Here is a 16,523-nt window from a genome sequence, read left to right as displayed (position 1 = left end):
AGAAAGACGAGAATGAAAACTTCTGTTAAACTTAAACTTTGAGTTCGCTATACATTTAATTTACGAGTTAAAAATGTGAGTAGATCGTAGAAAAAATTATTCAAGTAATTCGATTGATTTTATGAGCAACGATAGAATCGAAAGGCACGTGCGATCGCGAGAAGACGAATAGGAGAAGAGGGTTGAGGAATGAAGGGAAGGAGGGAACTAGGAAGGCGAGCGATAGCTGCTCGAGATTTCGTGAAAGATTCCTTGGGTCCTCGGTCGCGCTTAGTCGGGCGTTCATGCAGGGTGGGCTACCAGCACGGCGACAGAGTCGCAGCCAATGCGCTGTGAAAATGAGTAGTTGGGAAAGGGGGTAAGGGAGGGTGTACCGAGGGCGGCGCGCAAGCGTCGTCGGCGTATCGACGCCTAAGCACCCGGGCAGACAGAGCGAGAGAGAGAGAAAGAGAGAGAGGTAGGGAGAGAGAGAGAGAGAGAGAGACGGAGGGTGGGTGAGGGAAGAAGAGAAGAAGGGAAGGAACTTGGCTGTTCTTCTCTCCCTCGATTCTCTCTGCTAGTAGTAAAGCCCAGGCCGGGTCAGCCGAGAGACTGCGAACATGCACGGACGTGCGTGCCTCGCGTGCAAAACTCGCATAGAGATCGCGTAGCGAGCTACCGTTTTAGTTTCAAGAGGATTCGAGATTATTTGCTGGAAGCTACCTCTCCTTTTCCTCTTCTCTTTCTCTCTTTGTGATCGAGTTCCAATCTAAAGAGAGAGGGAGAGAGAAAGAGAGAGATGTGTTAGAAGAGAAAGACCGAAAGGAGTCCAGTTTTTTGGCTGAATAAGAGAAAGGAAGAAAGAGAAAGAGAAAGAACATCGAGAGACCCTGACACGAGGGTAAAAAAAGTGGCGCGAGCACGGAAACTCGGCCGAGAACGGTGGAGCTTCGAGCAACACAACGAGGCTACTAAGCGACGTCGTCGGGATGAAATCGCGAAGGTACGAATAAATAAGAAAGATGGCAGTGGCTGGTCGGTTCACCGCATCGAGTATCGTCACTAGGATGCTGCGTGCTCCTAGAGCCATCCTACTCGACTTCGCTTCGACTTTTTCTCCCCCCGATATTTTCTTCTCTTTTAAAGCATGTCTACGAGCTCGTAAGGGTCTCGTGACAAACCGCGGGAAACATCTGAGATCTAACTTCTTCTAAACTCTTCGTTCTTCTCAAATTCGCAGGGATTTTCTATCTTCGATCGCTCGTTCCAATTCGTAAGTAATTTACGACTGCATTATCTGGCACGTGAATTTTAAAGAATTTCTTCTCTCTCTCTCTCTCCCTCTCTCTCTCTCTCTTTTCTATCCCATTTTATTCCGATTTTAGTGAATACCTGATAAAAATTCTATCGAATCGATTAATCGATCACTTTACCACGTCTCGGGTAAAATATTTTTCGACGAAAAAGTTGATTGTTTCTGCGTATATTACATACGTAGTCTCGTATATAACATCTATATCTGTGCATATACGTACATATATCGTGTCGTATGCTTAGATCGCTTCCGATTTTGCCTTTGACATTCTTCTTCAACAGCTCAACCCTTGTCACATTTTCCTCTCTCTTTCTCTTTCACCCTCTTTTCTTTCCTTCGACGTTGCCTTTGATCTACTTTCCAACGCAAACGTTCGAAAATTGATATTTACGATACGAAAAGAGCGCATGCTATTCATATATAGAAAGGCGTGCGTGAACCTCGTACAAGTCAGCATGAAGGCAAAAGACATTATGAACACGCGCATCTTTCAGCAAATGTTTGGTTAATTAATGGAATATTACTATTTACTGATAACTGGGATAATTCACGTGTGAAGAATATTAATGCAAATAGATTTATTCTATGAAAACAAAAAACAAATGTAAAACAAACGGATAAAAAGAATTTAAAACCAAAAGAAGAGAGAAAAAAGAATTGAAATAGTTGCGGACTTTTTAAAAAATGTGGCTTGATTAAGTTCGATTTTCTTTCCTCATACTTTTTTTCCTGTATTATACGAATTCGATCGTACGTCGCTGTAGAATGTAAGTAAGAAGGAGCAATTAACGAAGGGGTTTCTTATTTATGCGGCATCGTTGGCGAGCCGTCATCAATAGCACTTTGGCGCCGAGCCGGTTTTTTACTCGACTTTAATCGCTGCACGCAGGACACGAAATCATGGTTGACGTCTTATCGGCCGTATTCAAAGGAACGCTTTATCTCGCAATACACGAAAAATTTTCTTCGCGGCTCTTTCACAGCGATCGAGTACTTTTATCGCTGCGTCGATCAGAAAGCGATGGACAAAAAATTGCTGGAATAGCGATGCCGCTTGTTGGAATTCGCTTTGTTACTCTTCGGTATTTCGATGGAATTTTTCTCCTGTAAATAAAACAATACCTCGTAATTCGAGAATTTTATTATAATTTGCCAATCGAGTTATTAAACGCTTTTAAAGTAATTTCCGAGATAATATCGTCAGCAATACAGATTAATTTGATTTTACAGAGTACAATATGGCCGTGCTGTAACATTTTCTCGCTTTCATTTTTAAATTATCTAACAGCATGTTTTATAATCTCAATGGCCAATGTTTTACGAATATTTGCAAATATATGCAAAATATTTGTATTACCAAGGAACATCGTATCATGCTATCTTATCTCTCAATAATCACTTACCTCTTATCTGTCACATGATAACTTTCTCAATCGATCGTTTTCTGATGATACATTAACAGAGCAGATAACGATCCGAGAATCTTCCGGTGAAAAATCTTTCCAACGACTATTCGTGTAAGCATCCTGTACAATATATAAGCAAACGAAAGATGGTAGAATTCGAGTTAAATTTATCTTAACTGAAATCGAGAATACTTTTTTGAGAGTTCATTGTCCGAGATGAAGGTAATGAAAGTTTAAATTACAGGACTGATTCGCTCGATCTATATTTTACCGTTGAATAAAGAACCTTGATAGAGTCACGTGCAAGGGAAGACTATTCGCAAGATAAAAAAGTTACAATGAGAGAAAAGAGAAGAAAGGGAGTAAAGTAACTTTGTAATTTCAACATTATACCTCGAAGACTTCGTTAAGCAGCTTTTCACATAACAGTATTTGATCGACGCGAGTATCGCGTGACGCCATGCACGAAGATTTTCTTAACAAGTCGTTATCGACAAATTTATTTCGTTCCTATCGTGACCACGAAAAGGCACTTACCTAGAAAAAAAGAAAAGAACGGAAAATAGTAAAGTCTCGACATGGTCGTTTCCAGTAGAAAACTTTTACTTGTTTCTACAAAATGTCACAGTGTTAATACAGATTTGGTCAAAACTTTCTAGCTGGGTTATTATAAAAATCAATTACTCTTCTTCGAGACTTTTTAAGTTAATCCTTTCTCAGATAATAAAACTACAGATTTGAGAACTTTTAGCCAAGTCTGTACTTGTACAGGAATTAAATCAATGAGAAAACCAATTCGGTAGGAAGTATTTATTTTAGATGAAGATTTTAAATCCAAAATCGTTTTATCAAAGGTTGTCCTCTTATATCCAAATTAACCTTTTGACGTACAATTTCATTCGGATTATCTTTCATATGAATGCGATTAATATTACAAACCTTATGACAAGTGTATTTGTATAAATGGAATCTAGATTTGGCATTAAATAATCATAACGAATCAGATTCGTCATCTGAGGTTAAGGAGTTAATCTTAAAAACTATCCCTTTGTCAATAGAATTTTGATCTGAAAAGATGAGATTATTATTGAATCGAAAACGAAGAAGTTAGTTGAACGTTCGATAGAAATGAAATATTACGACAGATCATACGGCTTCGTATAAAATCCAGAAGTTCCACTTAAATTCGGAGAAAAGGAGGCAACACATATCTGCCACGCTATACTACATAATATACCCCCATTCAGAATCGACTGGGCTAAATTATGAATGGCGGTCGATATCTGCAGAGGGTAAGCGCGTGTAAGCCATACGACGTGTCGCGAAGAGGAGAAAGCTACGTGGCTTTTCCTAAGAATACGAAAAAAAATTTACCTCGTCATCGTTCATCATTTCGTATGAAAGATTTTTTCTATCAAAGTCACGAGACGATTTAATTTCAGCGATTTCTTTAAATTCATCTTATTCTCAAACGAACAGAATTTTCTTCCTCTTTCTTAGCTTCCACAGTTTACGATTACACTCTTTGATTGACAACTTTCTTATGTACATGAAATATGAAACATTATCTTGTTTCTGATTACATCATTTTAATAGATGGTGATTTTTGATATATTATAATCGTGTATAAAAACATTTCAGCTTCGATTTGTCGATTATTAAACATCAATAAATTCGCGCTTTTCATTACAGCGATGCTACTCTATCGATTCTTCAACAAGATCGTCGAAGATGTGAACCGTTTGCCGAGGACTGTATCGCATGAAGGGCTCCAAGGTTTGAGTCAAGTGGAACGACGGACGTAGAAGATCGAAAAACGGGAGAAAAAAAGAGAGAGGAAAAGAGAGAGTGAACGAGCAAAAGAGAAAGAGAGAGAGAGAGAGAGAGAGAGAGAGAGAGAGAGAGAGAGGAGAAGAGAAGAGAAGAGAGAGAGAGAAAGAGTGAGAGAGAGAGGGTTTCGTGAAGAAAGAAGGCCGTAAAGAAGGGTAAAAGGAGTTAGAAGGGCGGGTGGGGGGATGCAGCTCGAAAGGGTGGCGGCATGGAGGAGCCCTCGCTGGAGGCTCTCATGCAGGCAGGCCTCATCTTCGTGGTCTGTGTCGCCATCATCCTCTCGAATCTCCTCATCATCGCCACATACCTCAATTTCCGTGGTAAGTTGTCGGCCAATGAGCTACATAAATAAAAGCAATGCAGTGTACACGATTCGCAACAGCCTTCGACCGCGTATTAGTTTTAGACGAATTTATCAACGAGGGAAAAAAAGAAAGTTAAGCAAGTGGAATAATAAATAATTTTGTAAGAGATTGCAAGGGTTCCCAGTATACCAGCATGTTGTAATATACTGTTCTCCTATAAATAAGTATATATATATATAAATAAATATATATATACATTGTAAAAAGTACAACAACATTTGAAAAATGTTCCTAAGAAGATAATACCTCGCACAGGTCCCTCCGAGGTGATAAATTACTACTTGCTGTCGCTGGCTTCGGCGGACCTTCTTTGCGGTCTGCTAGTGGTTCCGCTCTCCGTATATCCGGCTTTGGTGCGAAGATGGGTCTACGGAGACATCGTGTGTCGTCTGGTCGGATATCTCGAAGTTACCCTCTGGGCGGTATCCGTCTATACCTTCATGTGGATTTCCGTCGATCGTTACCTAGCCATCAGGTGAATCTAACATATTTTTTCTTAACTTATCCAATCGTCAAATAACAATTTCATCTAACAAATTTAAATGATCAGTTTTCTTTCTTATGAATTCTTTTTATTCTTTCTACTGTTAATAGAAAAATAATGAAAATTATTTTGTAATAATCTTTACAGGAAACCACTCCGATACGAGACCGTTCAGACGAAAACTCGATGTCAATGCTGGATGGTCTTTACGTGGATCAGCGTTGCCATGATGTGCTGTCCGCCTCTTCTTGGCTTTAACAAGCCGATCTTTGATCGCGAGGCTTTCATCTGCATGCTCGATTGGGGCAACATGGCCGCTTACACTATCACCTTGTCGATCCTCGTACTAGGACCATCGGTAATCACCATCGTCTATACCTATTTCTACATCTTCTCGATGATGAGACGACTGAAATCGGGCGTACTGATTCACGACAAAGAATATGCTACTGCGCTTTCTGAAAATTTGAGTAACCCGAGCCACATCATGTCCTTCGTCCTGGTGATGGCTTTCTGGATATCCTGGGCACCCTATGCAGGAGTCAGGATATATGCTGTCATTAACGGACCTCCTCAGGTACTATTTCATTTTCTTTTCATTTTTTTTTCTTTTTTCTCTTAAAGGCTTCATCTCTCTTCTTCTTCTCTTCTCATCTCCCTCTTTTGCCTCTATTCCTTTGTTCGTTGGATACACAAGCGAGCACTGTACGAATTCTTGGCTACTTGTAAGATTTTCACATTGAAAGCTTGCTATTATAAAACGAATGGTCGCACGTTTAACGAATGAGAACGATACAATGGATACACTTGATAAAAAGAAAAGAATTTTAACGACTACCTCGGAAAATTTGGGTCAGACCATTTAAGAAGCGGAGTAGGTTAACAGAGAATTCTTAAAGGTGGAAAATAACGTGTAGATATAGATATTTACCTCGCATGGTAATTTTCAAAGATGGGTAGCTATTTTTTTCTATTTTTTTTTTTTTTTTTTAAGAACGTAATATGTCAACCGTGAAAAATTTAGAATGTAATCGCCCTTAAAAAGCATCGCATTTTCTAAATTACATGGAGATTATTGCTCGAATCTTCAATGTTGCAAATTCACAATTCTTATTCTATAAAGTATGTAGTATACGAAACTGATATTTACAAGCTATGCATAAATAAGATAAAATACAAGTATTTTTATAAACATACTCGACAAAAAACTTTTGATAAAGTATATTCTTTATTTTTCCATCGCTATCACAACAGAAGAAATCTCTTTTTAACTTTTAAACATTCCTCATACAGCACACTAACTTTTCCTTACCTACTCAAACTTCCAAATTTTTTTTTCGCTTTGGAAAAAGTTATTTAATTAAAAGGAAAAAGATATTCCTGTGATTGACCGTACGTAAAGTATCACGAGAAAAGCTACCAAGAAAACTTTAAAATTTACAATTTGACGTTTCTTTTATTATTCCATTACATAGAAGTATACGATCATATTTTTATTTGATCTTTCCATCAACCTTTTTGTATTCTGCAGGTACCGTTTCTACACTTTGCCGTGGTATGGCTAGGGGTGACAAACGGTTTTTGGAAGGCGATCGTCCTCGGAACTCTCAGTCCTCAGTTTCGGCTCGCTGCGCGTGTTCTTTGCTTGACGGTGTGCTGTCGACACAGAATGCTTCCGCCGGAGCTTCTCGGCCTCGACGACGACGACTAAAAATTGAACGAAACGCCTACGCGAGAACGACGATTGCTTTCCTACCTTTACGCGCGACGCATTCCTAAAGCATCCAGCTTTTCCTATTTTCAAGCTTCCTCTTTTACTTTCTCTCTGTCTCTCTCTTCTTTTCTCTGTCCTTCTCTTTCTTCCTTTCTCTCTTTCTCTATCCCTGTCTCTCATCTTTCTCTCATCTTTTTTCCCTCATTCCCGTTCCCGTTTTTCCTAGCGTGCGCTCTTTAAACTAGTCAAGGTCGTTGTCATACCCGGAACGACGACCGTCGATGCATTTTCTCTTCTTTTACTCCTCAAAGCGTGAAAAAAAGCCACACATCAGGCTCAGATTTGTTCAATCACGGTCTACGTTGTGCACAGAAGCAACGTGGAACTGCATCCTCGCAAGCCGTTAGCAGAGAGAGCAAGCGAAGCAAGACCGACCTAATGCGCGTGCAAAATATCGAACTACGTCGGCTTCGACAAAAGGAAAAGAGAGGAAAAAAAGCGAAAGGGGAAGGAGAAAAAATAATACTCGATCCGTTCAGTCGCCGTTCGCGCGGTTGAGCGTGAAGCACGCAGATACACAGCGAATTACGTACGTTTCGTTGAACGTATAACGTATTATCCGTGAAACCGTTTCCAGAGCAGCCTTTATCGATACGTCCGCTCGGTTCTCATTTAAACATGAATTATCACGAATTTTCAGCACGGCAATATACGACGAATCTTGCAATTAACGATGATCAAGATGTGATTTGTCGCATTTAATATCCTTTCGGCACTCAATTTTGCAAAGTTCATTTTAAAACGTTTTTAAATTTCCTTTTTTCTGAGATATAAAAAGTTAAAACTATACTTTTCAATAAGAAAAGAAAGTCTAATATAAAAAAAATATAACAATGAATTATCCTATATATTTTATCTATGAGAAATTATGAAAGATATTGGATGAATATATCGATTTTTTCAAAATCGGTTCGACATTCAACCTGTTAAATATTTTATCGTCGATCGATTTAACGATACACGGTAAATTCGGAAAAAGATATATAATTATATATGTATATTTTTTTAAACTACATTCTTTTACGATCGTAGACAATCAAAGTGATTCCTAAGTGTTATTCGGGCTCAACCGAAAAACGGTCGCGATCTTGCAGCTCCACGTTTGCGTCAGTACAGTGTTTTAAGAAAGATCTCTACGCATTTCTGGATACAACGAAGATCATCCTACTCGCACGCACGATGTCACGTGCACGCGTTCATGCTCGATGATTTGTTATATGAGAAACTTCAATAAACGAGCATAGACTGAACTACGATCGCACGTATTTAAAAAATATCGTCGACGTCGTTCGATAAGATCTTGCTTTTTTCGTAATGATATTTTACCAGATAGAGTCAATTTTTCTAAAAAAAAATACTAGCCTTTTTAAAACCAAAGTATAATTATATACGGTAGCTTGTAACAATAACAAAAAAAGAAAAAGAAGATACAGTATGGTGTATAAGAGAGAAGATCTAATTATGGCTGTTTTTGAATCGGCACGCGAACACTGCATTAACTCTTTTGATTTTTCTTTTTTTTCTTTCTTTTTATTTTACGATAAGCATAAACGAGAGAATAGAGACGAACGAGGTTAAAGGATAATATCGTAATTTGATTAATTTTCACATTTTTAGTACATTTTTTTCTCGATAATACGTTATGTCGATCCCGTAACTCGCTATTGTCAAAATATGTCAAAAGAAAGAAAAAGTAAAATAGAAAAAGAAAAAGAAACGAGCAAAAAAATGAAATAATGAAAAAATGAGAATGAATTAATTGAGTAAAAGGATCCTTTTATGCGTACGTACCTGAAAGGACGACTACATTTTTACGTTGTTGTCGTAACTGTGAAGATATTTCAATATAATCTCACATCCTTCGGAAATTCTAGAGCCGAATATTTAGATTTTAAAGTAATCATTTTCTTAACGCGAAACGTACGAACGTGTCATAATCAAACGGAAAAAGAAATACTAACGAGGAAACGTAAATTCGTTTAACGATATTTAAAAATTAATTGTTGCCTATTCTAAATTGTAAGATCATGCTGAATAAGTGTTGTAGTCTATTTAAATGAAACAAAAAGTTACTATGGTTGTCGCGCGAGCTACGAAAAAAAGGATAACGAGAGATAGAGATAGAGATAGAGATAGAGCGAAAGAGATAGGGAGAGGAATAGGGAGATGGTAAGAGAGATTTGTAGAGAGGGTGAAACGATAAAAATCTAGTCAATTAATGGAGATGCCTCTACAAATGCGACGTGCAGATGCGATCATTCTCGTTAAAGTGCGCGCCCGTAGAAAGCCCCTAAAAATAAAAATTACAAAAAAAAAAGAAAATAACTAGGTAAAAAGATGTCACAGAAAAAAAAACACGTCGAATCAAGAGAATCCGTAGTTACTTTCTTACGTATTTTTTAACGCGATTCCTCTCTTATTATCGATGCTCAATACGATTAATTCTCCTTATTCTTTCTCTCTTCTACGTTCGAACGATCGGTGAAATGGTCTGCATAGTTCGACGAATATAGAAAACGTCGATTGAATATAGTTATTTATATGTGTGTGATATGTATATATCTTCGCACACATAAATACGTTCGCATATATTCTAATAGTTTCACAAGTGTTTATGAAAAATCTTTTATTAAGTCCAGTATTTGTTTATAATCATTATCATTAGATTAAATCTTATCTATTGAGTTAATTCCTTTCTGACTCTTTTTGAATTTAGATACGATTCTACGTGGTAGACAATCGATGCACATGGTTTGTCGAAATAAATTCGACTATAAAATTCATATTGTTACATCGATGTGTAGAACTTACGTTAAGAGATTTTAAGCTTTGACCGAGTAGAGTTTTTCGAAATCTACATAAAAATGTTATTTAAAATGTTAGCGTTTACTTAAATGTTAAAATCATTGGTAAACGCATTGTTTTTAATGGAATCTCACGATCGATCCTTCTGGTGCTGTTACCAAGAGATAGCAGAAATCTGAAATTTTAGCAGACCTTCTCACGATCTACATAGTTGGACTGTCGTTAGTTTTCTTCTCGATTTATGGGGTCGTAAATACGTTATTGTTCTTCCTAATAAAAAATATAAAAAAATGATCCTCGCATCGAACATCGCACATCGCACAGGTAAAAACGAAACCGATCGACTAATATTTCTCTCAGTACGAATATATAACGTCCACTTATCGCATTATGATTGAAAGGTGATTGAAAGTAAGTAAATAAAAGAAAGAAAATGGATTGTCAGTCGATATCTTTGTATCGAAGAATGGTAGACCCCATAAGTCGTAAGAAAGATGACATTTTCGATTCTCTACATGTTGCGAATAATGTTTGTCTAATCGCGGCCGTGGCCTCAAGTTTTTGGCTAATCAACTTGATCAAGATTTAGTGTCGCAAAGCACTTGTAAGAAATTCCGTATTTAAATGGAAATGACAAATCTCATCGATCGCTTCGTTAAAAAGTCGAACGAAACGAAAAAACCCATCGGCCCTCGTTATTTCTGCCTCGTAATTGTACTTTCGATCGATTGAAAAAAAAAAAGGAAGAACTCAAACTTTTAATTATCTTCCAATAAATTGTCGATATATATATATATATGTACACATAAATAATATGGCAAAATATAAAAAAAGTACAATTGCGAGAAGGAAAAGATACAACGCTCCTGCTTAAACTAGGCTAGAAAGCTAGAAATAGGCTTTCGACGGGAGCGCTCAACTATCGCCGCGCGAAAAACGTTCTTTCATTTCGAATTATCTCACCAGTTTTTCGAAAATGAAATTTCGGCACTTAACAATTTTAAGAATATTTCTTCTGCATTAAAAAGAAAAGAAAAGGAAACGACAAACATTAACCCTTTAAAAAAAAAGGAAACTTAAGACGCCAATCGATGTCTGATAATATAAGAGGTCTTTTTCTTCTGATCTTTTTTTCCTTTTGCACGGACGAATTCTTCAAACGTTCTATCCTAATCGGTAGAATGTCATTTTTTCTAGAATAACGCGTTCGATTTTACGCGAACCCCTTCAAGACGAGCAATCAAAAACGTTAAACCCGTTCGGGACATATCATAAAATTTTGATAAATTTAAATTAATAATTAAAGGGTTAAGGTGCCTAGAACGACTAGAGTACACACACGAGTCGTAGATAAATATGCGAAATAAGCAACGTTTTCTCGTTATTAAAGGTATTTGCAATGAGTGCATTTAAAAATGCATTTGTGCGATAACCAAAAAGAAACGGGTAAATGAGTTTATGGCATCACTGTGTATTACCGATATAAATATAGAGAAGAATCAAACAAAATTCTTTATTTTATCGTAGCAAAAAAATCGTTTAGATGACATTATTCGGCTAAAATTTGACGCCGAATCGACATGATCTAATAAATAAGTATTTTTTAGAAATGACATACATTGATAAAATTAGAAGACACGTGATAAAAGTGATATAAGCGCTGTAAAGCTAAAAAACGCTCGACGCATAACACTTTCTCGCTGCTTATCGACATGGTTGAACGTCGACGTTTAGTCGGATTTGATTGAGAAAATAAAATACTTTATACCCGATGCCTGTGCACGTGAAACAAGTAGGATCGCGTAAGATTGCATTCTTTTTCATTTGGATTCGTTATTATAAGCTTTAATCTTGTACTTTAACAATGTCTCGAGTGCATATTGATTCGAGGTAGTCACGTTATTAGAAAGAAAATTCTTCGAATAAATTTTCCAACATAAATGGGCATAAAAGAATATCGTTCTAACGATATGTATCTATACAATTGGATCGCTGTGTGTAAACCTTCGCTTTGAAAAAAGATAACGAGCCTGAATCGCCTTCTTTGTCACTTTTACGATAACTTTCAAATAATTGTTATTTCCACGTTTTTATCCAAAAATCTCGATGTTCTAGCTCTTACCGATTATACTAATCGTGACTCTCGTACCATTTTGCACTCGTAAAGTCGCCAAAAATTGAGCAGTATTATTATCCTCAGCGATAACGAGATTCTAAAGAGATCGCGAAGTCGTGCAAGAGAAAAATGAGAGAAAAGAGAGAGAGGGAGAGAGAGAGAGAGAGCAAAAATTCATGCATGGCTACGCAAGAAAGAAAGAAGTGAGAGAGAGAGAGAGAGAGAGAGAGAGAGAGAGAGAGAGAGAGAGAGAGAGAGAGGAAAGAGAGGAGTAAAAGAAGAGTTTGCAGGAGAACGGAGGGCCGTAGGGTTGCAACCATTCACCGGGAGTACGATGCAAATGATTAACTCGATGAATGAAGGGTGGAGGGGGAAAATAAGGAAGGAGCTGGTCCCTGGCAGTTTCCCGGGCGGCCTCCATTATTAACGATTAATTACATTTTTGTACCTAGCTGCTAGTTTTGTACTAGTTTTCTAACGTACCTCACAATGGACGTGCTGTTATTACATGTTTTAAACGGTTGTTAAAGAGAACAAAAAAGAAAAAAAAAAGCAGAGCATACGTTGATCGATCACTCGTACGTATTCGTAATAACGTGTTGTAATGTTCGACTCGGTGTGGTTATCGAGTAGGTATCATTTATTTCGCCTTTGCGACGAAGAAAAAGAAAAAATATAAAATAGAAAACACTTTTGTCAAAGGTGTTCGGTACTTAAAGATCGAGAAGGGAAAAAGCAAAAAAAGAAAAAAAAATAACAAAAAGAAAAAAACAAGAATCAGTGCTTTTGCGCGTTGACAGACAAATACCCATTTCGATTAATAATCGAACATTTAGCGAAGCAACGAACTTATTCGCCGCTGCTTTGTAAGATTCTTTCTTATTAATCGCCAAGAAGCATTTAAAGTGACATCATCACACTGACTAAGCGATTAATTATGCTTTGAAATGCAACGCGATTGATCGGGAATGTTTTGCAGTTGTGATAGGATTGAATACACAGATGCAAACGAAATCGACACACCAGTCGGAAGCTTTCGTCGATCGTGCGAAGGATAACGAAAGAGATATTCGATACTCGATCCTATGGTATCATGTGATCGGTCGACTTTTTTTGGCAGACCTACTTAAAGCTTTCGTCTGCGTCTGAATCATCAAATATATTGTCTTTTACACGGATATATGTGTATGTGTGATCATAATGAAAGATTTCTTAGGGTGGAAGCATCTTAAGATATAAAAACGTAGATATTGGAAGGATGGAATGGAAAAACAAGGAACGACAACGGCTCGATGATTGGTATGCCTCCACCCTAAAATTCTTGATGAACATTAAAGATTATGGAAATGTATTTATCACGATGGACTTAGAAGCAATCCCGGTCGTCCGAAATTAACGATGTGTACACAAAGATGCTGTGTTCTGGCGTGAATGACGCGAGATGATAATGGTACAATATTAATGATTATTGTCCTAGAATCTAGAATATAGTGAAAAGAAGATTCCAAATAATAAACAGCGAGAGCATAGATGCAACAAAAATGTGATTCTTTTGTGTCATGCAACTAGACGTTTCGTTCATTATTCTTTTTAATCCCACCTCCCGAATTTTCATAAACCTCGAACGATATATTCGGTTATCGATCTTCCATATCGTCAGCAGAGATTTATTATTACCAAAGTATTACTCCATATTTCTCCTCGTTTCTCGATCGTTACTACGCGGAAAGTTTGTTAAGTCTGATTAAAAATTGCTTCGACAGGATTGTAAAAGATTCGTCAGTTTATTCTAAAATAACTGACTGACCTCTTATACTCCAAAGTGCAAAACACGAATTATCGTCAATAGTATCGTACCACGAATGCTACAAAATTAATCGATAGCCGAATTGAATGTTTATGTACGAATCGAACGTTCTTTTTTTCAGACGTTATTCAAAGAATGTAGGTCAAGCAATGAAGCAGTTCTTGTACCGCATCCTCCGTATAAATACGCTTCAACCTCCAGCTTTACACGGATACACCGTAAGCATAGACGTACTCTCGAGTGTGTCCGTCCTGACACGGAGTGGTACTACTTGCTGGTTCGACACACCAACCAACCATTAGTCAATACTTCACGTTAGTCGATACACGTTATAAACTACTGCCAACGCTTTCGATATACCTATATAGTTCCCTGATATAAAATTATCTAATTTACGATCTTCTGTCAGTGATAATACAGTTTATTACCCATTTATTATCGAATAATCTTCTCTACTGGAGAAATATAGATACCTAATTTACGTAATTATCTTTTTTTTTATTTTTATTTATTTTTAATACTTCATATGAAATAAAAAGCATGCGAACAATATGTTTAGAAAAAAAAGATCTTGATAGCTAAGTATTAAAGTCGGCAAATATTTGGATTAAACAGATTTACTTTATCTACTAATTATAGATTTGTACTGAAAGAAAGGAACCCAGAAGAGGAATGGGAGAACAAAAGCTGAACACATTATGTTAAAATTTCATGCATCGTTCTAGCAAGTTCTTCTATTTTAGGACAATGAAAAATTTTATTGACATCACCAAAACTACGAAAGAAGCCAGAATAAGCAAAAATTAAAAATTTAGATAAGAAACCAAAGAAATTAATAAATGAATTATATTTCTTTTTAGCTCCATATTAAAATAGTTATCAGATAACTGGTTGATGACTGGAGTTCATTAAAACAAATTCATTTTACGTAGAACTATTCTACGATGTATAGTAATTGAGTAACGAAATAGAATTCTCATTAGTTTTGTAGAAATTAAGTATCTATTTCGTAAACGTTAAAGTAAACGTAACTTTTTCAACAAAATATCCAAACGAGTTATATTTACAAACTTTCACAGGAAGTGGTTCTCTTCTTTGAACGTTTCTAAGTAATAATCTATTCGTACCAGGAACAAAATGCAAAATTTTAATACGATCGCATGCAGCAAAGAGTATAATAAAGTTGAGATGAGGAAGCAATTTACGTAAAAGGAATATGAATTCATAAGTATATTTACGGCGCTATGAATGTGCACACATCGTCATTCAAAATTACACCTGTGTATATACGTCATATCGTTCTTATGTTACCCAGAAAAAAATATTGTAGAATATTACGTACTGCAAGTCATATATAACATGTGACGTGAATGTATTATTCGATTTTAGTAAAAGATTACTTTTTAATCTGATTTCTGCTTATTGTGCAGTAGCTTGATTTATTTAATGCATTTTCTTTTGATTAAAATCGTGCATTTTAAAGTTGAAATACTAAGACACCGTAAGGGCATCAACTGTTATATTTATTTATTAATCGTAATTCATATAATACTAATTGCAATTATACAATAATACTTCAGAGACGTGCAAAACATGTGTGCACTTTATTAAATTTTTAAAGATAAAGAAACTTCGATATTTCGTATAATGCATCGATTATTTAATCACGAATTGCATTGTAAGAACATATCTTTTGGTTCCAATACTTATTTTATCGTTTCATAGCAGGATTTTCATTATATTTAAATATTTTATAACGTTGTCAAATAAATGGTAATACATATTTCTGCATTACCGACATTTTACAGGAGCCCCTTTCGGCCCAGTATTTGTAACGCTCCTGGATATTTGTAGTATTACATCGTGTTCATTATAAATGATGAAACTTTCGAAATGTAATACTAGGTAGCGCTTCGATCACCTAAGATTTTATGAACAAGATAAATCATCTCATATTAACTTAACATTTTCTTAATCTTTAGCTTTACAATGATCAAAGGAATTTCATTGATTTTAATAAATTTTCTTACATATGTAACATGAAAAGTCAAGACCATAATGGTATCCATTATGTCTAAGCTTTACTGTACAAGTTAAATATATTTTTACAAATATATATTTTAATCAGAGAGATTTATATAATTCTTATTTAAGAAAATTTGCAAGTGATGCATTACTATTAAATATTATTCAGAGTGATAATGAAAGTTTATCAAATAAATTGCATAGTAAAATAATCTATAAGTATCATATAGTATAATTATCTATAATTAATAAAATTGTACTTTTTATAAATTATAAAACAAGATACAATACATAATGTTTTATATATTTATTAATAAGTGCAAAAAATAATAGTAAATTACATACTTGAATATACTAAGATTTCATATTTTTAGAGATAATGTCTCACATATTTTTGTTTTTGACAATAAAGCAATTAAATTAAATTCCTAAACATGTTGCAAATGCAATTCAATTAAATGTCAAGTAAAAAAAATGTTTACTGCAATAATATGCAATCTTCGCGTTTCATCTTTTTTATACTATAATTATAATTATATACGCAAATATACATACATATGTTTATAAACATATCTACGTATGTTGCATACATATTACTGCTTTTTTATTATTAAAAT

At 35.8% G+C, this 16,523-nt stretch overlaps 1 protein-coding gene and 1 long non-coding RNA gene across 3 annotated transcripts; both read left to right on the top strand.

Annotated features, from left to right (window-relative positions):
• Positions 1–505: 505 nt before the first annotated feature.
• Positions 506–8,017, top strand: LOC122632708 (G-protein coupled receptor 52). 2 transcript variants are annotated; one of them, XM_043819851.1, is made up of 5 exons: positions 506–982; positions 4,393–4,850; positions 5,151–5,370; positions 5,527–5,956; positions 6,911–8,017. In XM_043819851.1, exons 2-5 carry the CDS (start codon positions 4,739–4,741, stop codon positions 7,088–7,090), a joined length of 942 nt encoding a protein of 313 aa, XP_043675786.1. In that variant the 5' UTR covers positions 506–982; positions 4,393–4,738; the 3' UTR covers positions 7,091–8,017. The 2 variants fall into 2 exon arrangements, with proteins under 2 accessions (XP_043675786.1, XP_043675787.1); XM_043819852.1 differs by lacking the exon at positions 506–982 and adding an exon at positions 1,007–1,252.
• A 22-nt stretch (positions 8,018–8,039) lies between these two features.
• On the top strand, positions 8,040–15,293 carry LOC122632706. Its single transcript, XR_006327927.1, has 2 exons — positions 8,040–14,195; positions 14,521–15,293. It is a non-coding gene; the product is annotated as an uncharacterized LOC122632706 (long non-coding RNA).
• Positions 15,294–16,523: the final 1,230 nt, after the last annotated feature.

This window comes from Vespula pensylvanica, chromosome 10 (genome assembly GCF_014466175.1).
Source record: "Vespula pensylvanica isolate Volc-1 chromosome 10, ASM1446617v1, whole genome shotgun sequence".
Taxonomy (NCBI): domain Eukaryota; kingdom Metazoa; phylum Arthropoda; class Insecta; order Hymenoptera; family Vespidae; genus Vespula; species Vespula pensylvanica.
The sequence above is the reverse complement of the archived record's forward strand: the minus strand, read 5'-3'. Positions and strand labels throughout refer to the sequence as shown.

Bases quoted from the DNA above. Each gene is read 5' to 3' on its own strand.
- LOC122632708 (XM_043819851.1), top strand. From the start codon at position 4,739: ATGGAGGAGCCCTCGCTGGAGGCTCTCATGCAGGCAGGCCTCATCTTC. The intron at 4,851-5,150 runs GTAAGTTGTCGG...TACCTCGCACAG, and splicing joins CACATACCTCAATTTCCGTG to GTCCCTCCGAGGTGATAAAT. The intron at 5,371-5,526 runs GTGAATCTAACA...TAATCTTTACAG, and splicing joins GATCGTTACCTAGCCATCAG to GAAACCACTCCGATACGAGA.